This window comes from Artemia sp. Qi Xiang Cuo, chromosome 4, assembly GCF_049724085.1.
Source record: "Artemia sp. Qi Xiang Cuo chromosome 4, ASM4972408v1, whole genome shotgun sequence".
Taxonomy (NCBI): domain Eukaryota; kingdom Metazoa; phylum Arthropoda; class Branchiopoda; order Anostraca; family Artemiidae; genus Artemia; species Artemia sp. Qi Xiang Cuo.
In genome coordinates this window covers 45,625,333-45,653,015 of record NC_142797.1, presented here as the reverse complement: position 1 = coordinate 45,653,015, position 27,683 = coordinate 45,625,333, and the positions used below count along the sequence as shown (strand labels likewise).

At 34.3% G+C, this 27,683-nt stretch overlaps 1 protein-coding gene across 2 annotated transcripts; it reads right to left on the bottom strand.

Annotated features, from left to right (window-relative positions):
* Positions 1-626: 626 nt before the first annotated feature.
* On the bottom strand, positions 627-27,683 carry LOC148953161 (ankyrin repeat and MYND domain-containing protein 2). 2 transcript variants are annotated; one of them, XM_089087556.1, is made up of 5 exons: positions 27,573-27,683; positions 17,649-17,944; positions 16,635-16,800; positions 15,040-15,179; positions 627-1,376 (listed from the first exon to the last, which is right to left on the bottom strand). In XM_089087556.1, exons 2-5 carry the CDS (start codon positions 17,820-17,822, stop codon positions 717-719), a joined length of 1,140 nt encoding a protein of 379 aa, XP_088943682.1. In that variant the 5' UTR covers positions 17,823-17,944; positions 27,573-27,683; the 3' UTR covers positions 627-716. The 2 variants fall into 2 exon arrangements, with proteins under 2 accessions (XP_088943682.1, XP_088943681.1); XM_089087555.1 differs by lacking the exon at positions 27,573-27,683 and adding an exon at positions 21,591-21,670.

Genomic DNA, 27,683 nt, shown 5'->3' with positions numbered 1-27,683 from the left:
CATTCATCATCCTTACTATTTGACGCTCCCTAGGTAAGTGAAGCTATCCACTTGGTCAATCTCCAGATTTTCAGGTTGGCTTTTAATACTTCTTGATAACCAGGACTGTGCGGTGGGGCGCTAACTTTCCACAACCTGGCAAACATCCTGGAACGCCACGTATTCCGCACAGTTTCGCCACGCTTAGCACAGTCCCCAAAACGCCAACCACACTACCCAAAACACTTGGCACGGTTCTGTCACACACCATCTGGTGTTTTTTTCTGAGAGACAGCGGCTTCTCGGAACTGTGGACTTTCTTTAACATATTATATAATTTGACCATAAGAGGCATTTGAAAAATAAATATTTAAATAACATGTGGATCTACATATTTTATGCTGATTTCTTCCAAATATATAAAACATATCCTAAGTCTGTACTTAATCCATTTCGAATATTAAATTAATTGCCAAAATTCGCAGAGACTCAACTCTAGAAATTTTCATGTTTGAACCAGCCGTATTTTCAAGAATATGAGTAGTCATCCCCCTCCTCCTTCAATAAAATTTTTACGACACCTATAGTTCGCTACAGAGTTAGTGAAGTACAATGCGATAAACAAAATAAAGCATAAAAGATGTAAGTTATAGAATGGAAAAGAATATAATACAAGACAATTGTGCAAGTACAAAAAATAACATCAATAGCTGTGAGACTTTGACTTAGCTACACACTTAATTTTCTTTCAGTTGCATTTGATTCACTCCATTTGCAAGCTCTTTTCCAGTTTTACGCCCAGTTTTCGAAAGAGTTTCACATTCTTTTTTATGTACAAACCAATGAAGTTTCTGGCACTCTTTGCTGCAATATTGAACAGCTTTACACTTAACACATTTTTTATGAGTTTTGCTCATCTCACCACAAGTTGCACAATACAAATCATCAGAGAACCCTTTCTGACCATTGACAACGCTATCAACGATCAAATAGCCTGGTGTGCCACTGGCTGTTGGCTTCTCCGCCAAACTTGTAAGAAGTTGTCGAAATGTCATAGTTTCTTTGAAAGGATATAGTTTAACAGCTTCACGTATAACACCTTCTTGGTATTGGGATACACCATCTACCAATAATAAAAGAAGTCTTATTATATACTCCTCTGCAGATTGAAATTTCTCTTTTGCACTGGTCAAATCGGATGACTCTTCCTTTTGCAAGAGATTCAACATATGTGAAATATAATGAAATTTGAAAGCGAGAATTTCATTTGTGGTTTTCCCTCGCTTCATTTCATTTTCACTCATTAAAGTTAATACTTTAACTATACTAGGAAGGTGATTTTTTATTTGAGAATTTTTACTGACGAACTGAATTATCTTCACTGGATGCATATTAACCTGGAAAAACGAACAAGGCGGGTTAATAAACATTCACATTAATTATCATAAGTTGACAAAACATTGACTTTTAGCGAGGAAGGATTAAAAAAGTTTTTCTATGGGTCCTCCGAACCAATTGTATTTAGAAGAGGGATTTCCTCCATATTCCTTTCCTCAAGTACAGGTTTTCGTTTTACTATAAAAATTTGGACTAACAGTAAAGATTCCATCAGAATATAGCACAATGTATATACATTTAAATTCCCCTATTAGTTTTGTTTCCCCAACCAATAACCCCAATTAATAGGAAAACTCACAATTAGCCTCTCTTTTTTTATGCATTAAATATTGGTGTATATCAAGCAATGATGCCCTTTAAAGGCATATAACAACCAAAGACAAACTTAGAGGGCTTATGTGCTCTTAAGAGAGCCCTTCTGGCAATCTAATTTTACTAACTAAAAGTCCTTACATGATTCATATTTCAAGAAGGTGCAACATGTCCACCTTTTTAGTACGATGCATCTATGAAATCTTTACTTTGATATGGACTATCTGCAAAGCTTGGCAACTATTGGGCAACACGCACCATGCAATTTGCCAAGGCATTTTTTTATACTTTTTAGCATTCTCATTAAATATGGACGTCTTAAACTTAAATCCGATGCCATGTGGGAACACAAGGGCACAAAAGATAGTTAAATACCATCCGATCCATTTTGTTACTTAAAAAGAACACTAAATCTGTAAACACATGACGAATGAACCCTCTCCCAAATTGCTAGGACCATACGTTCTATTTCATAAGACCAGCAAATAAATAATACGGTACATGGAAGACAATCGCTTTTTAATGTGTAGACTTTAATAACAATGCTAACAATGACTGTAAAAATAGTTGTATCCTTCAGTATAATATAGTGAGAAAGAAGAAACGTGGCCAAGAATAACAAGTTCGTTTAAACTAAAACAGACTAGTCTTACTAGATATGCTGTAAGAAATGAATTCCATTTGAAAAGATGTATCACATACAGTGATAAAAAAAACACATTACTTTTTTATCAAGTGTCTATTGCGCTATTTCGAGTTCAAAGATTAATGATAGGACGATTAATTTAAATCGATAAAATCAGAGATTCCGCTAGAACTGGGATAAAAGTCAAATTGAGACAATTTTCCCAACTCTCCTGATTCCAGAAACTTTTTCCTTAGATTCCCATTTACTATCCAAGTTCACTCATTAGTTGTATTTTTTGGTAACTCTTCTTCTTCTTCTATTTAACAGCAGGCGGGCTTTTCAGTAATACTATTGAGCCCTTTTCCTTTTGATTCACTCTGTGGGCTACAGAGCCACTGGCTTGATTGCCTCATGATTATTAGATATTTTCAGATATCTTTCAGTAGATCTTTTGACTCTAGGAGTTCAATTATGAGATGATAGATGTCGATTTCTATACTCTGTGTGCCGGTATAGTTGGCTAGGCTCTTGGATGGTAGAGAGATTTTGTGGTGTTTGAAGCATTTTAACAGTTTAAAAAGAAAGGTATGTTGTGCAGACGTCAGCATATTACATTCAAACAGGCAATGGTCAATTGTTTCATTATTCATATTACAATGCCGGCAAAGAGGGTACAGGGGAATTGGACCACTTGAATTAGAAAACTTATACGAGAATGCAAGAAAATTCAGTCCATTTGTTCCAGAACGAATTCTATGATAAATTTTAGAAAGATACTTATTGGTAAAGGGGGAAAGGATAGGATTAATCTTATTAAAATTAATATCTGATAGCCTCCATCGGTAAATATCTCTAATCGGGATTGGTCTCCCACTTGGCTGGTCAATATTTATAGCATTTTTTGCTATTTCATCAACCTGATGATTACCACTTCTGCCAGAGTGGCAAGGAATATACTGAACATAAGTTTTTATGCCACTTGAAGCAAGATTATCTATAATACTGAGACAATGATAAGTGTCAATGTCCAACTTATACTGAGGAGCTGAGGCCAGCAACTCAAGGCTTGATAAAGAGTCGGAATATACTATAATATTATTTGAATTTGCAATCTAAGGTTAGTTTTCCTTAAGGTGTTCTAATGCCATGATTATGGCATTTAACTCAGCAGACATTATAGATAAATTATTATATAATCTCTCTCCCATTGCAATTTTCAGGTGAGGAAGGAAAGCACCACTTGCTACCTTCTCATTCATTTTTGACCCATCAACAAATATTTGGAAGTGATTTTTATAGGTAATTGTTTCAAGTTCAGCAAATTTTTTCTGGACAAAAGCAATTTAAATCTTTATTCCACTTTGAGAAATCAGTATTTATTATGGGACTTGACCAATTCCACGGAGTGGATTGGGGGAAAGTGGGTGCAATAGACTTTGCTGGTACGGGGAACTTCTTCTGAATGTTGGCATACTCATCTGCAATGCCTCTATAGATGGCTGTATTTCTTAACCAATTATGTAGGGTGTGAGCTATTTGATTCATTTTTTGTAAGATGTTTTGTCAAGAGAAAGCTACGTCTCTCCCTTATTGTTGTTAATCCACTCTCCATAAGCAGAAACTTGGTGTTTGTGGGTTTCCTAAGACCAAATATCAGATGTATTATATCATTTTGTGTTGTTTCTATTTTTTGCATCTGGGTCTTTGCACATGCACCATAGACGATGAGCCCATAGTCAATGTGGGGTCTTATATGTAAATTATAAAACTAGATCAAGGTTATCTCTTTTCAGCCCCAGGGTATGGACAGAAGTCTTTTTAGCATATTTGTTTTACTATAACATTTTTTTTATTGTGTTTGAAATATGGAGGTGGAAATTAAGTTTTTGGTCTAGCATTGAGACCTAGGTAATTAATATGATTATCTTCTGGAATAGTTGTTTTATTTAGAGTTAGTTTTGCATTAACATGGTTTCGCTTTCGGTGAAATTGGATTATTTTTGACTTTGTAGGTGCAATGGATAAATCTGAATGTTGAGAGAATTTTTCAAATTGGAAAAGTGACTTTTTCAGATTTGACTGTGCTATCTCAAAGGCGTCGCCAGATGACCATAGCACCAGATCGTCAGCATATTGTAGATTCGTGTGGGGTAGGCTCAGGACCCAGAGATATAGGGCAATGAGTAGGTAACTGAAGACTGCTCCCCGTGGTAGGCCTTTGGTTATTGTCTTTTGGGGTGAAGATGCTGAACCAACACAAACAATGAAACTTCGCACTTCTATGAAGGATTTTATAAAAGATACTAGCTTGGGGGTAGTCCAAGGTTTGCAAGTTTGTTTACAAGGATTTGATAGTTCACATTGTCATATGCCCTTCAAAATCTAGGAAAGCTGCAACTAGGACATTATTTTTTGAGAATCATTCATTTATTGCATTTGTTATCAAAATGAAAGCATCTGTTGAGGAGTGTTGTTTCCTGAATCCAGTTTGAGTGTGAGGGATCATATTATTTTTTTCAACAAACCAGAGAAGTCGATAATATATTATTTTCTCCATTATATTCGGTATCTAAAATGTAGTAATTATTGTTAAATTGGACACAGTTTTCTCTTTGGGTTTATTTTTCTTAAGGATTCGTACAAGGGACGAAAATTTACATACAATGAAGAGTTCAAACTATTACCCAGCATGATTATAACAGTTCATAAGTTCCTGTTTGTATGAAGGGGTGAGATTCTTTATCCATGTAGGGTGTATATTGTCATAGCTGCCGCTAGTTTTGGTCCTAATATGATGTATTGCAGTATTCATTTCCTGTATTGAAAATGGAATAGTTATGTATTCGGATCCTGGGCGTGGTTGGTAACTTGGGTTCAAAAGGAATTGTAGACATTTATCTTCGATTATTTGATGTTAGCTTATTAACAAAAAGAGTTGCAAATACCTTAGTTTTTTCATTATCATTGTCATAATGGGTATTATTATGTATAAGCTCATACAGGAGTGGGTTGGGGGAAGTCTTTTTCCCAAAGATGTGGCTTATGACTTTATGAATAATTGGCTCATGTGTTTCTCTGGAGAGATTATTTCCAACATTATTCCAGTAATTATATTTAGCATCTATTATAGTCCTTTTTAGATTAGATTCTGCTTGTAATTTTTTTAAATATGTAGTAGGTGATGTTTTTTTTATGAATCATGTCCTAGCTGCCTTTTTTATTCTCCATTTATTTTGGCACTCATTTGTCCACCATGCTTTAGGAATGTGTTTAGGGAAGGTTTTCTTGGGTGTTGTCCTGGGGATAGCATGATTAGCTGTATTTATTAGTAAAGATGTCAATAGTTCGGCATGTGTGTCAACTGTTGTCTTTGAAATGCATGAATTTTGGGTGAAACTTGTAATTTAATCATTTAGCTTATTTTGGAATATAGACCAATTTACTTTAGTGTTGATATATTTGGAGGTGTGTAATAGTTTCAGCAGGTTCATTTAGGGAGCAAACTATAGCAATGTGGTCAGTACATAGACTTTCAATTTTATTTATATAAATTTTATTCAAAATATTTAATGACACAATTTTTAGGTCAATTGTGGAGAATCTGCCACTTTTGGGGTTGAAATATGTATTCAGATTTGGAGGGGTAGCAACAGCTAATTCATTATTATTTGAAGTCATATGCTCAATAAATTTACCAGCTTTATTTGCTGGTTTATTCCCCCACAAAAGGCTGTGGGCATTGAAATCTCCACAAATAATGATATTTTTTAACATATTAGAATTATTTATATAATTAAAGAAATCCATGGCATCTGTAGTTTGGCCATTAGGGTTATAAAAGCTTATTATGTAGGTTTTTGTATTATTCAGCCAAATACTGATACCAATTGTATCAAAATAATTTACAAAATCAGGAAAATTGATGCAACAGAATTGTATTTTATTATTAATTAATAAAGCTACTCCACCTCCTTTTCTCTCTGATGATCTATCCTTTCTCAGGATAGTAAATTCCATAGACTTAATTTGTTGATTTTGGGTTAAATGAGTTTCCTGGAGTTAAGCAATATTAATGGAATTATTATTCATAAAAGATATTAGTTCATTTAGCTTATTTTCTGTGAGTGATCTTATGTTCCACTGGAGTATTGATATGTGTTGTGTTGTTGATTTATTTTTCATATGACTGTGTATCAATCAGGGCCGTATCCAGGATTTTTGTTCAGGGTGGGTTTTACTAATTTTTGACTTTTTTTTTGGGGGGGGGTTACTAATTTTTGACTCAATTTTCGACTAATTTTACTGATTTTTACCTAGGTTTTACTAATTTTCGACTTATTTTCGAGTCGGTCAAAAAATTTCGGGGGGGGGGGGGGTTCAAAACGGGTAACACCCCCCCCCCCTGGATACGGCCTTTGTATCAATATTCAGTTTTGTAAGATGTAAAACAAGATCTTTTTTTGCTTGACTGAGCTTATTATCAGGTATATAGATTTTTGTTGAATCTACACTGATTTTTGTTTTCTTTATTTGCTATATGTTCATAGTCTAAATTGTAGTACAATTAATAATGATTAAGTATATACTTGGGGATTGCATGTTTGGTTGTGCATCCTGTTTGTCAATTAAGGGATTAATTCCTGGTGGTGTTTCTGGTTTGTTTCTTCTTGGGAGGGAGAGCCAGGCTGACCTCATCTCACTGGGCAAGGAGGGTTTTTGACTTGGTGATTTCTTCTGATAGGGATGTGAGCTAGGAGGCTTAGAGAATGGTGTTTTATGCGGGGTACTTGATGCATTGGGGGTGTTGATTGGTTTCATTACTGGCTTTATTTGGTATTGTTGGGCAGCATTTGCTTCCATTGCTGCAAAGGGGTATGGGATGGCCTTCTCTGTTGCTATTTGGAGTGTTAGTGCTTTTTTCTTATATGCAGGGCATAGTGATTTATTGGTAGATTCATGTGGGCCTTTGCAATTGATACATGTAGGCTGAGTGTTGTTGCAAGTTGTCAACTCTTTAGGATGGAATGCTTTACAACTACTACACTTTAAAAGAATCCCATTCCATTTGTTTGTTGTATGTCTCAGCTTGAAGCACTTCCGACGATGGATAGACTTATCTTTCTGTTCATTGTGCGATTGCATGAATCCAAATAGGAATAACTTTCCTGGAAAGGTATGTTTTTTCTTCAGCGCGAATAAGAAAGATCGACCATGTTTTGGGCCAATAGAGTTAGGTTTACCAAGTTGGGTAGTCTATTCAACTGGGATTGTGTTTCCAGCCCTATCTGAGAGCCCTTCTTTTAACTCCTGAATAGGTATTTCTGGGGGAACATTACAAACTACTATTTTTGTTGGGGATTGTTTTGGGTTCCATTTAGATGCATTAAATGGGGTGTTCAGAAGGGATTCTAGGTTGATTATTCTTTTTGCTAATTTCTGATCTTGGACAGCTATTAGCAGAGATCCATCACGGTGAATATTAAGAGAGAACATTGATTTTAGCAATTTGAAAATTGTAACTCTTATTGCAGTAATCTTTTTTATTTCAAAGGGGGTAATAGGAGAAATTTTAAGGTAAATTCCTAAGTTTTGGGAGGGAGGATCTTGGGTAGGGAGAGGGGAAATACTTTTGATTGGGGAGATTTTTTTTCTTTTTTTAGAGCTTCTAGAAAGGACCTCTTGAAACCCATTATCATCATTTATAGTGACATTGGCCCATGCACTAATCACTGTACTATTCTCGAAACCTGAGCAATCATGTTAACTTTGAGATAGTGCGCTTCACTAGCCTGGAGGAGTGTCAATAGTACTGGTCTGTGGGGTGGGATCTGGGGGGACTTTTTTTTGGAGGACTTCTAATCATTGCGTATTGGAAAAAGCTTTAAACTAAAACAAAACTAAAACAAGAAAGGATAATACAATGATAACAAACCGTCTGCACTGTACTATGGGGAAAATTTCAGTATCAAAAGAAACACCACAGTATGGCCCTGAGGATGATTTGAGCAGGATTGGTTCGGTACAACTACTGATTAATTGAGATAATAGTTCACCAGAAATTTATTTTAAATTTCTTAAAATGTTGCAGCTGTCGATTTCTCTGATTTAAGATAAGCCAATTTCTTCTTTTTCTTCTATTTCACAGCAGGCGGGCTTTTCAGTTGATACTATTCAGCCCTTTTCCTTTTCCTTCACTCTGTGGGCTACAGAGCTACTGGCTTGGTTGTCTCTTATTTATTAGATATTATCAGATATCTTTCGGTAAATCTTTTAACTCAAGGTGTTCAAATATAAGGAGATGGATATCGATTTCCCTGATCTTTTTGCAGGTATAGTTGGATAGGCTCTTGGCTAATAGTGAGAGGTTGTGCTGTTTGAAGCAGTTTAACACTTTACAATGAAAAGTATGCTGTGCAGACGTCACCATATTACATTCAAATAGGCAGTGGTCAATTGTTTCATTATTCATAATACAATACCTGCAAAGAGGGGATCGGGGAACTGAACAACTTGAATTAGGAAACTGATACGAGAATGCAAGAAAGTTTAGTCCATTTGTTCCAGAACGAATTCTTTGATAAATTTTAGAAAAATACTTATTGGGAAAGGGGGAAAGGGTAGGATTTTTCTTATTAAACAAAATATCTGATAGACTCCATCGGTAAATATCTCTAATGGGGATTGGTCTCTCACTTGGCTGATCAATATTTATAGCATTTTTTGCTATTTCATCAACCTGATGATTACCATTTATCCCCGATTGGCTAGGTATAAACTGATGAGAAGTTCTTATGCCACTTTAAGCAAGATTATCTATAATACTAAGACAATGATAAGTGTCAATATCCAGCTTATACTGAGGAGCTGAAGACAGCAACTCAAGGCTTGACAAAGAGTCAGAATAAATTATAATATTATTTGAACTTTCTTACAATTTTCTTACAATTTTCTTACAATATTGATGGTTGTCTGCTTCTTCTTCTTTATGAGTGAGCTTGAAATCGCCGAAATTATCCACGTTTTGTAAATTAGCGGACTTCCAAATAAAAATAATAATCAGGGGTAGGCTACAAAGGTTTTTTAACGTGTAATGCCAAACTGACCATTAACTTTGGTATTCGAGACTGGTTCATAATTTGAACATGCATATTCTTTTTTATAAGATAACGCTTATACAGTTTGGAATTTCAAACTTTTGAGACACTAACAAAAGCCGGTACACTGTGCCCATCAGCGGTTAGCAAAAAGTTTTATACCTAGTTTCGTAAATATGTATAACAAAAATTTCTAAATTTCGACCCATCATATTTTTATGTATTATCATTAATTTTATTGTTTTTTTTTTTTTTTTTGACTTTTTAACTAAGTGTAGTATTTTTTAATGTATTTTTTACAATGAATTATGTTTGACGTGAACGTCAAGTTCTGAAGATGATATATATATTTATATATGTATATTGCTTTGAGATATATGTAGTGCTTTTTTTTGGACGTAAAATTCAAATTCGGCGATCATGCTGTTATAGTAATTTTTTAAATACAATTCTATTCCATTCCATTCCAAAAGTAGAATAATACCTAACTTTAAATTCTTAGTCTTTTCTTCTTAAATCTTTTACACACAAATATGATTTCAGACAGTATTTGTTCCAGAAATGCGTATATACCCCCAGGAACGGTGTAATATATTTATTTTGGGAAGAGGGACCATGATTTCATCTAAACTCCAGAAAAAACAAGCAGAAAATATGGGGGAGATCGGAAGGAGCTATATATTTTGTGAGGACCCTGGCTCAAGAGAACCTCTTCATACATACTTATACATCAACAAATGAAAATAACCGAGAAACTAAATTAATTAGTCTTCTCACTTTGTGTATTTACTTCAAGGTCATTTACGGTATTCTTTTTACTACAATTTCGTTAAGGAATTGGATCCCATTTTTCATAATGATTTTTTTTTAATCAGCTGCTTCAAAATTTGTTCTGATCAAAGGATTCCAAATCCCACTAGTCGATAGCTTTGTCATCTTCCTATTTAAGTTGTTATTTCTAGTCATTCCATGATCAAGCTCAGCGGCTTTTAATTTAACCTCCGAGCATTCTTTCTTAATTTGAAATTCCGTCCAATCCAGTATTAATATAAAATCTTTTTTTGATATTTTTCTTCAAGTCTTTTGACAGTTTTATCCCCTAATTTTGTAAATTGTTTTTGATATTTTAATCTATTTATAAATTTTGTCAATTATATAAGTATAAAAATGGACAAAAGGGAAATAAAAACTACGATAGAATTTAGAGGCAAATGTAACAATCAGGTATAAACATTTTTCCTGTTAAATAAATTAAAACAAAACACAAATTGAATAAATTAAGCCTAGCTCCGTCAAGTAGAAGTAAAGGGTTTAATCTTAAAAAGATAAAAATTACCCTTTATTGGAACTTTTGGCATCGTCCCATCACTACCAAAATTGCCAAGGTGTTAAAGCAGGTAGGGTCATTTTGACAAAATAAGTACCACAATTTGAGAAGGCATGTAAGGCACAGTTTGATCATTTTTACCAACTCCGGCCCCAAAACCCTTACTTCTAACGACTCCAAAGCCATAGTTTCTTACGACTTTTACCTCTTTTGCAGTAAACTTTAAGGAACATTAGTAAATAAATAAAGCCCTTGTCACCTCCAAAAGGCACTAACCATTGATGAAACTTGGAAAAAACTTTGCTTTAAAAAAGGGAAACTTTCGGGAATAAGTCAACAGTGCACATAAGGCCCAAGGAGTGTCTTAAGCATTCTAACGACTTTTACCTCTTTAGCAGTAAATTCATACTGCACAGCCCTAGTGCTAGGCTTATCAAGAAGAGGAAGGAGGGTAAAACACTCAGAGGCCACCGAAGTATTATATGTATTCTCACCTAGGTCACTCTTTATTAGCTGGTGGTCCATGTTTCAGTTTCAACCCGCTGAAATTACGATATAGAGGAGGAAAAATAATTACGAATGTAGCGCTGTTTGAACAATAAGCCAGTTCAAAAATCATTTCTTCTTCGTAAGATCTAGATAAGGGCTTTCAACAAGTTAAGACCAATGTTAGAAGCCAAAAATAGCAGGAATTAAATTGTATAATTGGCCAAGCATAAAAAAACAGAAAATACTAGGAATGAATAAATGAAACCTAAAACGAGCAGATATGATCACACATATTAGTCGGATTAATGCTCCCCTCATGCCTTCTAAACGCTAAGGTCATTGTGGTGAAAGTGGTTTACCAGTCTTGTGGTAATTAAAAAATAGAGCACTCCTGTATCGCCAGTTTGGACCAGAGTAATGGCAACTAAACTACCACTTTAAAAAACTGGACCGGTGAATCTCAAATTCAAACTCAAGTCTGGTGATTTTTTTTCTCGAGAGGAGTGGGAAATAGACATATTTTTCTTGCGATTCTTCAAGGGGGAATTCTTAGATTCTTCAAGGAGGTTTTTTATAGATACGCAAATCTGGCTCAAGGTTTAGCCATTTTAAACACAGAGTACCCTGCATCGGTATAATGGGAGCAGAAGAAGGAAAATCTAGAAGGAAGTGCTTGATTTCATAGGCTGAATTTCCCAGAGATTATATTTATGTTAGTGTTGGTGAGTTAATTAGGAGGCTATTACATAGTATGATAAATAATACTTTTTGGATAAACTACATTGAGTATACAATTACTTTCCATACAAATTTGCAATATTATTTAAGAAGAAAGTACTTTATATAGGTGAACAAAACTTTCAGATATTATTAGGAGTTGGTATACGCATTAATTCCTTGAAGTTACGATTACGCAGCTCAATCGATTTCTTTATAACATTATTGAAACTCCTTAACTGCTTCAGATTTGCTACTTCTACTAGAGTAATTCGATAAATGCTAAATTTTAGGAGATAAATCCTTAATGGCCTCTCGACGTCCATCCAACTAATGAATATTAAATCAGATTGCTCACACTAATGGAAATAACAACTGTGAAACAATTTCAAAGAAATTAGTTGAGCTATGTAGATGAAATTCAAGAATCAACTCCCGAAACTCTGTAATAGTTTTATTTACCTAGATGACGTACTTTCTTCTTCAATGTTAACGAATTTTTTTTCCAGAAATTGACTGTCTAACCTATGTAGGTTCGTCTAGAAAGTGATTCCCTACTACATGTACGTTCGTCTGGAAAGTGATGGTCTATCCTATGTGGGTTTATCTGGAAAGTGATTGTTTGCCTTACCATGTAATTACTTACAAAATTTGGAATTAACTTACTCACACTGACATACATAGTACCCCAATAGCAATTCAGCCTGTCAAATTCAGCGCTTCCTTCTGGGTATTCGGTCTTCAACTAACATATATATATGTCTTCCTATTCAGAAAATTGTATGTTCCCAATGGTTAAACCTAAAGCCAAAAGTAGTACTCCATAAAATCCCGCGCTTTAATTCAAGCCAAAAAGGAATCTCCTTTGAATGATATAAAAAAAAAGTGGCAGCCAAAAGAAATAACAATCGTGTTTTGTTACCCCCAAAATCGAAGTTTCATGAGGATCGCTGTTCAAATTTAACCCTCACCAATCCAGTTTCTAAAACACGTGGTTCCAGTGCCGTTTTTAGAATCGTGGGGCAAAAAAGTGAGATTCGTGTGTTGCACGAATGAGACCGGTGGACCACTTTCGCTGCTCTGAGAACGTTATTTGTGCTTTACTGAAAACGATATATACTTCAAACACACTTTTATTTTGCGTTACTTTAAAAAATAATTAATTTAAGTAATAATAAAGTTTACAGGAAAAATACAAATAATTTCTCAGAATCAATATGTTCGTGACTTACAATCTAGTTTTACTATTTTGAAAGGACACTTATTGTATTGCTAATTTCTATTTTGATTCCATTTCGTTCAAAAGCATAGAAAACTGAAATTTCAATAAAACGTTGAGCAGTAATTTTTGAAGCAATCAGTACAGTTTACTGGAGCAATCTTTTTAATTTGCTGGTCATAAGCTGATTAGTCAATTGATTTTTAATCCAATTAGAGGGAATAAATTTAAAAGGAAAAACAACTGACGATTGCGCATTAGATTAATGAAAATAAATTGATAGTTTCAAATACACTGGTACATAAAAAAAAAGAATTTCTCGAATTTAAGCAGTATTTGATTTTTTAATGTGAGAATGAGAGACAAGAAAACTTCAAAACATATACTGTCTTCAGTAAAGAGCATATAACAGTAAGTTTTAAGGTCCTCGAGAGAGTAACAGCGTTTATTTTTTAATTAAAATCAACTTGGTGGAAATCATGAAAAACTTGAGAGCCATGGCTAACTGGAGTAAAGCTAAGAGAGATAGTCTCAGCGAGAGGCACAGCTGGCATAATACTTTTTCAGAATAGTATAAAAATGATGTCATGTGAATTGTTGATAGATTGTATATCATCCATCCTAGGGCAGAGCTAGGGTAGATAGGCATGGAGTAAGGGTAATTAAAATACTCTATTAGTTCTGTGAGCCATTTGAAGGCAATTGGAAACCCCAAATAAAAAAATTCCAAGGACTTATGACTCACCATGTCCAAGGGACTTGCAGGGAATTGGGCAACTGAGATTGTTCATATTATATGAGCTTTGTCTTCTGGGAAAGCCCACTGGAATTGCAATGGGGATGACCTCTTATTTGTGCTAAATACTGATTTTTCAAGTTCAGCTTGATCATTCATTTTAATTGTGCTGTAGGAATGCCATTTTTTCTATCTAGTTTTTCTTTATGCCTCTACTTTCAGTTAATTATAACTCGTAAAACAGGTAAGGGTCTTACATCTACTCTTTTTATGGATAGTGTGGGCCTCAAGCTTGCCTAATGAATATGATATGACATTTTGGAAAGCTGTGTGTGATTCTTGACTGAGGAAAAAATGAGCGATTGTCCATAGTTTTTATTTAGGGCCTACAGCGTGTGAGCTGAAGTGGAAATTTAATATCAATATGGAAAAGGACTATCGAAAGTCATTCCAAAAAGCTTCGGTTCTTCCTTCAACCAATGTTTCTGCTTTCCAGTGAAAAGCTCCATTCTTGCATGCAAGCCAGCAAGCACCAGTTTCAAATTGAATGGTCTTCTTCTTTAGATGTTTACGAGGTTTACAGATGCCATAGGGCATTCATTCACCTTTTCTTTTTCTCTCAATTTCTTGCAATGACTATTGGCTTACCATGCTTGAATTCATTTGATATATACAAGCTTTAACTTTTTATCTCTCAAAGCTTCAAGTACGAGACACAAGAACTGACATAAGAACAATGTGATTAAAAAAAGGTTAAATTTGTTTTATCACAATACTTCAAGGGTAAAAAGGCTTACTTAATCGTATCTGCATTTACATAATAAATTTTCGACTGAAATGTTTCGAAAACCAATCAGTGAATAAAACGCTTACAACTACCAACTTTATTTTAATGAATTTTTCAGGAAGCCTCTAGCCAAACTCAAGCATAAATAGCGGGATCCAGAAGGCACCAACCTTCCACATAGTCCGGATAATCTCTGTTCATTTAAGTTGTAATGTGGGTCTTTACTATCATTGGAAAAATAATTTCAAGTTCTTTAATTGGAAACAGGAGTCATTTCTCTGGTTTCCCTATTCCAGGGAGAGCATAAAAATTTTGATGATCACTGACTTGGATTACTAGAGTGGTTTACTTACCAAATTGACTAGACGGTGAAGAGGGTATAATAAACTGCAATCAAGCTTTGGTTCTGTTTCTTGTCCGTGGACTCGTGTGTAGTATTCAACATATGACTTGTCAACATAATTGTTTATAACTGCTACACACGAATGATTACCTAGAATAAATTATAGCATTTTATCTTATCCATTTTTAAAATGATTTTATATACTTGTTTGTAATGTATTACTATCTTTTTGGCAATAAATGCAAGCCCGTCGCTGTTTGCTTCTGAGAGACGTTTCCAAAATAAAACCGAATGTTATTTTTAGATTTCAATAAGGTTTTAACTGATCCACTTCTCCTCTAGGAGTGACAACCCTTGTAGTAAATATAACTAAGTGTTGGCATCAGGTGGCTTTCTTCTGTGATGAGTCGTTAGTAGTAGTAGCATTTAAATAGGAGAAGTTTTTACACAACCATTTCTGGTGTATTTGGATTGGAATTACAAATAGTACTTTTCTGAAAAAAACGATAAATAAGGCGTCGATTATATCCTTGCAGCAACCTAGACGTTTAAAACTCTAAATGCCATGGTTATGCTGACGTTTGAAGAAAAAGTGGCATCATCATTAATAAAATTCATCATGGAACTGGAAAACTCCACATGCTTTTTTGTTTGTTTTTTTTTTTTTTTTTTATTAGGAGAGAATTGGAGTTTTTAAGGTAACTCCTAGTTCCATTTTACAGTCCGAAATTTTTTTTTTTAATATGACTCTTTACTTCTGTTTTGCATTTGTCCTCATTTGTATGTTTTAATTCAAGCATTAGTTAAATTGTGGAAGCTTGGAGATGCAAGTTTTTGGGTAGATCATTTGAAACAGGAGACTCTTTAAACATTATTAGTATTTTCTGAACATCTACACGTAATTTACTTCCTGTGGCTTCTAAAAGAAGATTATTGAATTCATTGCAAATTATCCTCTGATGACCTTACTCAGTCAGAATGCTCTTTTGTAAGAATTAATAATATATTACATATATCACCTGACATCTATTGACGACTTCAAAATCCATAAAATTTTAAATGTCACATCTGGAAATCCATTTTTTTAAATGAAAGTTAATAATCTTTCCCGTCTCTTTTTTAAGGACATGGTATATTGTCAATACTACGTTGTTTCCCACCAATAAGGCTTTGTTTGTGTTCCATGTTTTGTATAATATTGCTAATAATCACTTGAACAATGTGTTTAAAGGTTTGGAGTATACATCAGCCTGTAACCATATCTGTGCTTTCATTTTATGGTGCCATTGACATCTCTCATATTGTAACGATTGATTTTTCACAAGCAAATTTCAAATTTGGTATCACATCCCCCCCCCCTCTCCGAATAACACTTAAGTTTAAAGTGAGGGGAGATTCATAAAACTTGCTAGAAGATAGTTGTTTGTAAGTTACAGCAGCTGGAAAATCTAGCTAAATATAGTTGCAACATATTTTCCAATTTATAAAATATTACTCCTAACCATATTGGCTCTGCAGTAACATTTCAATCACTGCTTGACTTTATCACAAAACAGTCTTCTTAATTTCTTTTAAATGTTCCATGCACTCCTGAAAATAGCTTACCAATAAACGCAGCCATCTGAGCTGGAGTTCTATTCACAGTATTCAGAGAATCTGGCTTGGAGCCAGCTTCCAGAAGCAAAGCACATACTTCAGGATTTCCAGAGAGGGCTGCAAAGTGCAAAGTTGAATAACTGCTGTCATGATGACCACCATTTGGGTCTGCACCCTAAAATAGATAAGCAAACAAATACGGAATGTCATACTAAAAGAATAAAAATACAAGGCCAAAGACTAGATAATGCCATGATGAATTCAAATTAGATATGATCTAGGTCAGTTCCAGAGGTATTCAGGGTCAATTAAGGTTGCCACCAGGCAGAACAAGCATCTAGGTTATTTTGAGCATCAAAAATGGTCAACTAGTAATGGGTCTTTTCATGTATAATTAATCATAGGTTGCCTGCACAAATGTGAAACCTTAAGATGGACAGCAATATAAGAGGAGGAGGTCATGAGAGGAGGACAAAAATATATATAAAAAAACATTTTTAGGATAGGGGGGGGAGTAATCCTGATCCCTACCTATGCCTACAGGTATGGGGTAGAGGATAGATTCCCCCACGGATATTTTACAAAAAACATTGTTGAATGTGTGAATATGTGGCATTTATACTCAAAACATTCTTTTTCTGCACCCACCATATTAACAACTTTTGTCATTAAGCACTTTGACATTTGGTTGAAACATATAAAGAACTAATGATACAACTGTTTTTACAGATATAAATTATGCACTCAAGGGGTTTATTTGCCTTCAACATCTCATCAAACATCTTGAACCAGTCTTGGGGATTTAATTTATACCCAACAAAATTATTTGTATATTTCAATCAAAAATATATCAGAAAAGTAGAAGCATTAACAACAGATAAAAAATGTAAGATACCATAAGTCTGAAGAACAACCTCCTAATTTATTGATTTTTATTTTAACAACGGAAATCATAAGTTGAAAGTTATAGTCAATCTTGGGAAGAAAATAAAAAGAAATATGATTTATAAAAAAAATGTTTACCATGTCTAAAAGCAGCTTGCATAATTCTAAACTTCCTTTAAATGCAGCAGTTTGAAGAAGTGTTGTTCCATGTTCATCTTCAAGGTCAACGTCTTGGATTCCACTTAAAAAACCTTTCACTTTGGTAACATCTCCTGATTGAATAGCTTGGAATATTTCATTTTTATGCTCCATTCATGCACCTGTTCAATATGGCTTGACTGATGGAGCTTCTATCACTAGCTCCAGAGTGTTATTTTTTTTTCTTTAGTGTTGCTACCAGTATTTCTTCCAGTACTGCCGCTACTTAACTTTGACTGAAAGAACAAAGAAAGAAATTTTAGTAAAAGGTTTATTGGAGCCCCTAAATCAATCAATTTACTCATATGGTACTAAAAAGAAATCTTCATTTACAAGCACTAAACTTTGACCCATTTTATTTGACTCATGAAGCTTAGCCTGTTGAGGGCTGCACAATGCAATTAAGAAAACGAAATTACAATAAACAATACTCTAACTTACATAATATACAAAAAAAACATAGGAAACAGAAAATATACATTTGAGCATAGTAAAAAATGCTAATAAGAGAAAAACAAGGCAAAAATTACAGATACAGAGGAAGTAGAGAAAACAAAGAACACTCAGTCAGCATTAGATCATAATAAAAAAAAAACTGAGGATGAGGAGTACAAAAGTTAAGAAGATTCCTGAGTATAATTTTAAAAAAGGATGAGAGAGATATCAATTAAGACAGAATTCCAAAGGAAAATCGACTGAAGCATAGGGAAGTTTTGTGCAACCATTTATGACCATTTAGGTATGGTAAACTGCCCTAAAGAAAAAGTTGCAATGAGGAGTAGTTGAGGGATGAAGAAAGGGTAGACAGAGACTAGATGCATGGTAGAGGAGTTCCTAGGAATGATGAGTAAACTCAATTTATGTTTCTTTAGTAAGTATATGCTTGAAGGGTGATAGGCCTCTATCTGTGTAGAAGTCAGCCAAAGGATAAAACCTAGGAAGAAAAGATGTTGCTTTATTGGTTCTATTCTGTGAGGGGTGAAGGGAGCACAAAAGATTTGTTGGTAATTACCCATACCAAGCAACAAATATAAAAGATGTGGAAACACTAAAGCATAATATACAGAAAGTACTATATCAGGTGAAAGGTAGAAATTTAAGCTATTCATCACATCTGACTGCCTAAGGAAAAGGCCTGCCCCCTGCCTAAGCTATTCTCCACTTTAACAATTTTTTGGACTAAATGCATCAAAGATTGGTCCTAGAGTCCATAGTAGATGAGAAAATTCAAACAAAATTTTTAGCAGAATCCAAAATTTTTGCACATGCCATTGAATATCGGATTTTGCCTTATATTTTCCTCTAAGTAATCTCACAAAATTATTTGGCAGTGCACTGGCATGCCAAAGCGTTTGCAGCAGCAGCACACTGAAATAGTTTCAGCATCATGCATTTTCAGTGCACCTTTGGGGACTAGGCCAAATATACTTTGTCAGATGAAAAGCCTGCAAAAAAAAAAAAAAAAAAAAAAAAAAAATAGGCCCACTGAGCACACAGCAGGTTCACCAAAAATGAGCTGTCTTTACCTAATTCCAGAGTTGTGCTTATTTAGAGATACAGACAAAGTTGTGCCTCTGCTTCAACAGTTTTTAAATTTGCTATACAAAACAGAGACGAAAAATTACAAAGTGCATAATTCAAATGAAAACAGTGATACAAGCTTTTGGCATATTATGATGATGGTAGGAAATAAACATTTAGAGGATCCTTCGGTTTTTGGTCACCTGTAAAAAACAAAGTTCAGCATAAAACAAAGAAGCAGTGGTTACCTATGTACAATTGAGGCTATTGAGAAGGAAACACTATAAAATTCTGAACAGCTTTTGAAATTCTAAAACACAGTACTTACTTATATCATACCTAAAAGGACTTCAGTTTACTTTACCCCAACCCTCTCTACCCCTAATGTGTGAATATTCAGCCCAAATTATATATTTCCCATGCATTTTGCCATGGGAAAGTAAACTGAAGCACTTTCAGAAGTGATATAAGTAAGTATTTTATGGGTTTTTTATGAACAGTATCTTATTAACTTTTTTCATCCCATCCAAGTTTACTAAACATTACATAATTAATGTAAATGTGAACATACCACTCAATGCCTTTTTTTATCCTCTTTCTGAATATAAAAGTATGGCACTTGTATGATATAGCCACAACCTAATATTCTTCATCTAAGTAGAACCTGTTTCTCTCATGTTCAGTCCTAACAAAATATACCTAAGTATGATAAAAATATAATACTTTACAAACAAATATGGGCTGTATATTTGCAAATTAGGGAGGGGTGTTGGTAAAGTTTAGCAGGTCAGCATGCATAATGTATTAGGTACAATTACACTGCATATTATGAAGTAAGAATTGTTTTCTAACTTCATACTGTTCAAATACTTTACCAACACCCACACCCCCTAATGTGCTGATACTTAGCCCAAATTATATATTTCCTATCTATGCTGTCACTTCTCTTTGTCTTTTCTCATGCTAAGCTGAAAGAACCTAACAAGAAAACAGTTCTACAATGCATCAATGAATTAACAACTTGAATGGTCAGGGGTATATCATGCAAGTACCAAAAGTTGTTTTTGCCACAAATTCAATTTGAAGCCTTTACTGACCCTCAAAGGTGATACCTTTTTCTCTTATTTTAGATACAGCTTATATAACACAGTTAGTGTCACTTTTGTTAAAACCAGTTCACCCATAAATTAAATTGACAGTGACAAATTTAAGAATCAATAAACATGTGGGAAATATATAATTTGGGCTATATATTTGAGTAAGGTTAGGATAAGTTAGGGGTAAATATTGAATAATCCACACAAGTAACCTAAAAATAAAATGAACCTACTGCTTGAATCCTTTTATTATGTTATTTCTGAAGATTATAATTGTTTTTAGTGCAATTCAATTTTAACCTAACCTTTCAAACCTTACCCAAATATATAAGCTATCACAAATTAAATATTCCTATGTATTTAATGATTCATAAAGTTGTCAGTAGATTCAATTTATGGGTAGATGGGTTTTAACAAGAGTAATGCTAACAGAGGTAGCCTATATAATCCTTATCTAAAATAAGAAAAAAGGGTATCATCCTTGAGGGTCTGTAAAGAGCTTAAGGTTAAATTCTAATTTAGCTACTTTTGGCTATCTTGGAAAGGGGTTATGTTATGAAAATGAAGCTTTCAGGGATGGGTCTACTGGCTAAAAGAGGTCCAAGGAAGGTATTTTGAAGTATCTATCTCAGCCCCCCTCCCCCCCCCCCTCTAGAAGGTACTGAAATTTGCCTACATGACAGGTCTGTACCTATTGAAATTATGATAAAACAACATGTAACCTCAATTTTCAGTTATCAGTTTCTGTTTCTCTTACTTTAGTTCTGAAAATGCAATTCCTGTTATTTGAGTAGAATTTTTTTTTTTTTTATTTCAGAAATGTTTTGGCATATCATTAAAACCCTATAAATGGGGATTGAGCAAAGTTGTGAAGCTGAAAACAATTTTGTTGTACTTCATTTAACCAGAAGATGTATTTTGCAAGGTTTCACTTTTATAGCATAGGCCTACTGATTTTTAAAGGTCATCAAAGGTCAATTTTTTACAGTTCATGTTATTGACTTAGTCCTATGAATAAAGTGAACATACTAATCAATGCCTTTTTTATGCCCTTTACAAATATGACAAGCGCTTCTATTGCAAATTCAAATTTACCCACCCCCCTAGTGTGCAAATATATACCCTGAATTGTAAACATAGGCTACAAAGGAAGTTATCAACACTAGTTAAGTTATTGAAAAGTGGTTAAAACATATCATTAGTTTATAAACAAGTAGTTCAAGAGTAACATATTCCAAAAATATTTATTTATAAAAATTCAAACCTCATTTATTAGATAACTCCAAAGAGTTTATAAATTAAATCGCTTTTTATATCTCTATGGGCAACTCAAATCAATGTTTCCACTTCATCTTTTTTGAAATCCCTAAAAGGCTTGTGGAAAATCCCTAGAAATCCCCCATTTTCAGTACCAAAATCCCTCCAGGTTCCCCCATTTTCTGATTTCTTTCCAAATCACTAGTAAAGCCTTGTTATGCCAACTTTTAATAGCATTTGTTCAAGACAACTTATTTTGCAACTTAGGACCATTTACTTGTACCAAAATATGTTCTTTTGACGTTTAAAACAATGCTTCTTAATTGTCGACTAGTTAAGTTCGGTTTTCAATTCATAGATTCCGGTGCCAGATTCCAGATTCTGGACCATATGAAGATAATTTATTTATTTATTTTTCTTTGCCATTATTTTTTCTTCTTTATTACTATTTTTCCAGCACCCCCATTGGATGGATTCGCATGAATGATATCCAAATGGTCGCTTTTTCAAGTATTATTTTTGCTTTGATTTGTTTTCATATTGAGTTGCGTTTATGTTAATAAAAATGTTTGAAAAAAAAGAAAAAGATATCTCTCAACAGATCGGTCAAAATATGACGAAAATATGAACTTTAAGGATAGAAAGTTGCTTGAGATGTACTTTGAGTAATACAAAAAAGGTAAAAAATAAAACAATACTTAGGTAGGAAAATGTTTTATTTTCGAGTCTCAAATATAAAACGTTTTCCTACCGTTTCAAGTTTTTCGATTTCGAATGCCGTCAACAAAAATAGTGCTGAATTTTGCTATGCGAAACTGCCGTCAACAATTCATGGTATATTCCTATTCAGGGTATATATTTGCACCTAAGGGGGTGGGGGGTGGGTCCGGGTAAAATTGAATTTGCGATATAAGCAATTATTATATTTGTAAAGAGCATAATAAAGGCATTGATTGGTATGTTCACTTTATTCGTAACCCAATAATATGAATCGCGAAAAATTTACCCATACTTTAGCCTGTAGACCCATCCCTAAAAGTTTCATTTTCCCAACCTAACCCCTATCCAAGATAGCCAAAAGTAGCTAAAGTAGAAAAAAGGCATTGAGTGGTATGTTCACTTTAAGTGTAGGTCATTTATGTGAATTATTAAATATCCACCCCAGTCTCCGAAAGTAACTACTGCAGAAGCCTGGGAGCACTACCATTAGAAGAGGGGGGATAACATAAAGCGGTGTTCATTAACGTACATAGATAGAATCCCAGGTCTAGACATATGTCTGTGGCCAGACACCAATGTCTAGACAATTACCGTTCACAAATAAAATTCGGTGATTGGCTAAACAAGTTACAGCTTAGCACCCAGTTCCAGACTCTAGAACTCAAAAGCTAGGATTTTCGCTTACAGCCAATCAGAATGTGTCAAGTTACACTATTTTCATCATCCATGTTTACATTTTTAAGCTGAAATTTAATTCTTCTATTCTCATTAATTGTTTTTTCCATTTTAGGCAAATATGCAACACCATACATAATAGTTAAGCACACTGAGGCAATTTTTTGGCTTGTTTCATCCATTATCTTTTGACAAGAAAAATAGGGGCACAATTTGGAAAATTTTGCCTGCCTAAGCTCTCTTGATTGGCAAAAAGTGACAACTGTAACCTATTTGAAACTAATGTAATCTATTTGTTTTCATATTGAGTTGTGTTTATGTTAATAAAAATGTTTGAAAAAAAAGAAAAAGATATCTGTCAACAGATCGGTCAAAATTTGACGAAAATATGAACTTTAAGGATAGAAAGCTGCTTGAGATTTACTTTGAGTAATACAAAAAAGGTAAAAAATAAAACAATACTTAGGTAGGAAAACGTTTTATATTTGAGTCTCAAATATAAAATGTTTTCCCACCGTATATACGTTTTACTACCTACAATACTTAGGAATTGTTCACATTTGTGTAGTAAGGTGCAATAAGGTGTCGTAAGGCGTATAGGGTGCAGTAAGACAAGTAAGAGAAATAGATTTCAATTCTATTTTCTGTTATGGATGACCAATCAAAGTGTTTAATTGGTAGAGTCAGCACATGGACATGGTGGTCAAAACAAATCAGTATTTATTTTATATGGTTATTTATGGTAATTTGGGCTATGAGGTCACACTGGTTATCAAACCAATGTGAACAATCCATTAGTTGCCTCAGAATCCAGTTATATTGATTAAAAAAAAAATAAAGAAAAATCTATTTTTAGTCAGAATCAGATTCAACACCTTCATCCTTTTTTTCCGATGGTAGCTGAAGCCTTGACTCTTTTCATGTGCAGCAGTAGCTGCTTGTCTCCACGAATGCATGTGGCACTTTCTTGGGCCCGCTTCATACCGTATTTTGTTTTCAGAATTCCACGTAACGTTTCCATTTTAAGCGAGTTCCGTCTGTCTGTCTTTATGATTTTTACTGCACTAAAAAACCTTTCGACGAAAACGATGGAGAAAGGAAGAGTAAACACAAATATTACTGCCAATTTTAGATTTGCATATAGCTTGATTCCAGCGGATTTTTTCTTCGAAAAAAACAAACGCCAGTAGGTAACTGCATCCATACTTTCAACATCGATGATACTTTGCTTCCTCCACTCTTGTTCGAGTTTGTTTCCATCCCATGATACTTTCTCACACTTTCGAACAAAGAGTTGGAGAGAACCAGGCCGTAGTGACTGAGCTGATACAGGGTCAACCATCTCTGCATATTTGTAAATGTCATCATCAAAACGAAATCGAGTTTGGATCAGCTGCATAGCTTCTATGTAAAAAGATTGTGTAGCTCTGAGGATCTTTTCAACTGCATCATGGTGCACACCAGGATCTGATTTTAGTGTCAAGAGAGAGTCCTGCCCATTCAGACCCAAAGAAATATTTTCAAGGGGAAGGTAAACACTTGGGTCATTCACATTAATTTGGAATGCATTTGTTGACTTCACATAGTCCTTCTTCATGAAGCTCAAAGACAATTCCTTGATAAAAGATTCAGTCTCTAGTTTCAGGCAATAAAATAGTGGTTTGCTAGCTTGAAAAGCTACATTGAATTCAGTAGGCAATCCCAATGCAAAGGCAACAAATTCAAACATACACTTCATGACTGGGTTCAGTTTTGTGTATACGAGCTCATCGAGCTTTCTTAGATCCTCAACTAGTAGAAGTCTGTAGTAGGCACTAAGAGCATCCCATTGTTCCAAAATTCTATCCAAAGCAGCTTTGACTGAAAGCCATCGAGTCTGCCCAGCCTTCAGAATCTTATGCTTGTTGACTTGGTAGAACTTTTGAAATTCAAGGAAAGCATGTTGCCTCTTGTGACTATGTGTGAAGTGACTATATATGGAGCCACAAATGTCTTCCATGGATTTTGGCAATTTCTTGCATGCATATGAAACAACAAGATGAGCCATATGGCAGGAGCATTTCACTATGACTACCCATGGGAACGCTTCTTTTATCATGGACAAAACGCTTTGGTTAGCTCCCATCATAGAGTTTGTAGTGTCAGAGCAAAAACCTATGAAATTTGCACGGGGAAGCTTGTGTGTTTCTATTATGCACTTTTTCAGAACCTCAAATATTGCCTTGGCTGAAGAGTCGGGACACTTGACTATGTCAAGTACATCAACTTCAACTGAGAGGTCATCATTGCAAAATATTACTCCAACTGCTAGAAGCTTTTTAGAAGATACATCAGTATACTCATCAATAATAACAGAGAAGCAGCGATTTCATAAGATTTCAATCAAACAATCTTGATAAAAACCACTTAGTCCTGTTTGTATAACATTGGTAGCTTTCTGTTTCTTGAGTTGTACATTCTCCCCTACTTGCTTTGACGGCAATTATTTTTAGAAAGCTACAAAAGGTTCAATCTTAGAAATAGCAAAGTCATTTTCAACTAGAAAAGTGCAGATTCTGTCCTCAAGAAGCTTTGTCTGGTCAGTGAATCCCCCTTGCAAAAAGTGATCAAGAGTATTTGAAGTGGACCTTTATGCTTCAATGTTTGACATATGCTTCTTTGTGTTGGATTGCCTTATAAGCTCTGATTTTCCCCTTTTTCCTAGCTTGAGATCAGTATTGCATACTCCACAATATCCAAGATATGAGTTCTTTTTTTTAACCATCCCTTCAATTGCAGGTCACTCCTCCATGAGTCAACAAACTTTTGGGAGTACTGAATCTGAGTGGTAGAACTTTGTGCAGGTTCACGTTTCTTCTGTTTTTTCTTTGGAGGAGTTGTATAATTTAAGGAGGGTAAAACACTAGAGTTGGATTCTTCACTAATACTATCTCCCATACTAATCTGAAAAAATATCAGGCATCAGGGATATAATCTTGGAAACAAAATAAAACATATCTTTCATGCACTGTTAACATTGGTGTTATTAGCAGTGTGACCCTACTACACCTGAATACACTAATACAGCCATATAAATTTAATATTTTGTTTATTTTGACCACCATATCCTAGAAGAGCAATCCCCCTTGCTCCATAGCAAATCATACTCCTTTTACTGTCCTTTGAGTAAATGTTGAGTAGGAATGAAAAAGTCACCATAAATAGAACACATGCTTATGTTTTTGCAGCAGATCATTGGTTTGCTCATTTATGTTCACCAAGAGTAGAAGAAACATATTGAAATGTGTTTCCAACATAATGGTAATAATGCAGATCATGTTATGTGAATAAATTATTTCTGATACAAACATAACTGTTTTTTCTATTTATGGTGACTTATGATTATGGGCCACACTGTTAAATTAAGCTAAGTTTATTTACAATGACAAATAAACTATGCTATGTCAACATTGAATAGTATCTCAGCCTTTCACTTGGCAGGCAGGCAGGCTGAACAAGCAAGGCTGTCTCATTATAAAAATAGCTATATACAACAAAACAGGCCTTTATCTCTTTGGTGCTGTAGAAACATCTATAAAAAAAGAACCTCTTAAGGAACAAAAGAGACTGTAATTTTTGGTACCTTTTTACATACAGTAGCTGTTCCATTCTGTCTTTTCTGAAGTTCATTTTTTTAAGCAAAGTAATATAACCTAGTTTCATATGGCAACTTTGAAGGTATATAGTACAGCAGGCAGGGGGCTATCAATGAGTATCAACTGGCTTTTAATCACCTTAAACTAATCATCTTGTAAATGAAAACATTCTTTATTGACAAGAAAGTCATGATCCTATGGAAAGAACAGAATGTTTGAAATGACTAGTAAAAGGTGACAGATCACCCGGTATCCCCAAACTTTTTACAATTATTGGTGTCATTAGTGGGTGCTATTGGTTGCAGTTCAATGATCAAGAATCAGAAGCAGAGGTAGGGAGGCTAACCAAGTTTTTAGTAAAGGTGCAGAAAAGGGACTCCTGATAAAAACATTTTATTTCTTACTATATATTATATAGTCTATTGGCTCTAAAGGTGCAGAGGGCTTTCCAGTACAAGCAGGATGTAAACAATTAATTTCTTACTGCAGGTCCTGGTTAAATTGACCAGTACCTCTGCTCCTTTGACTGCAGGGGTCCCTGGTCTGCACCTTTACAAGGTTTTCTTCAAATGATTAGTGGTGTTAAAAGAATTTCGGAAGTCTCCAGAAACGAAGTCTCAATTGAAATAAAATTTGCAGATTGGCAGTTCAGATTTGCAGAATCAGCCAAATGGAGACTGGCTTTTACCAAAATTTAAATTTAAAGATATTCAATGCATTATTGTCAAAATGTTAGCAAGTTCATGTTGTCAAGGTTGCAAAACCAAGTTGTTTGAGGCTACAGTTAAATTTTTGCACAAGGCTGATGAAAGTACCAATTTTTTTAGGTGTATTTTTTTTTATTTCTTAGTTAATTGCTAAGTTAGAATGATTCAATTAATTATAATAATTGTAAAAAATAATTATGCTAATTATATATATATAAATTATTATAAAACAGTGAATATACCACTCAATACATTTTTTTAAGAATTTCAACCCCTCTTCTCTTGACTTCTAGGTCAATCAAGTTGTTGTCGTCGTCGGATTAAGATCTCTTAGAAGATTCTATCCAGCATTGGCAAGCATTT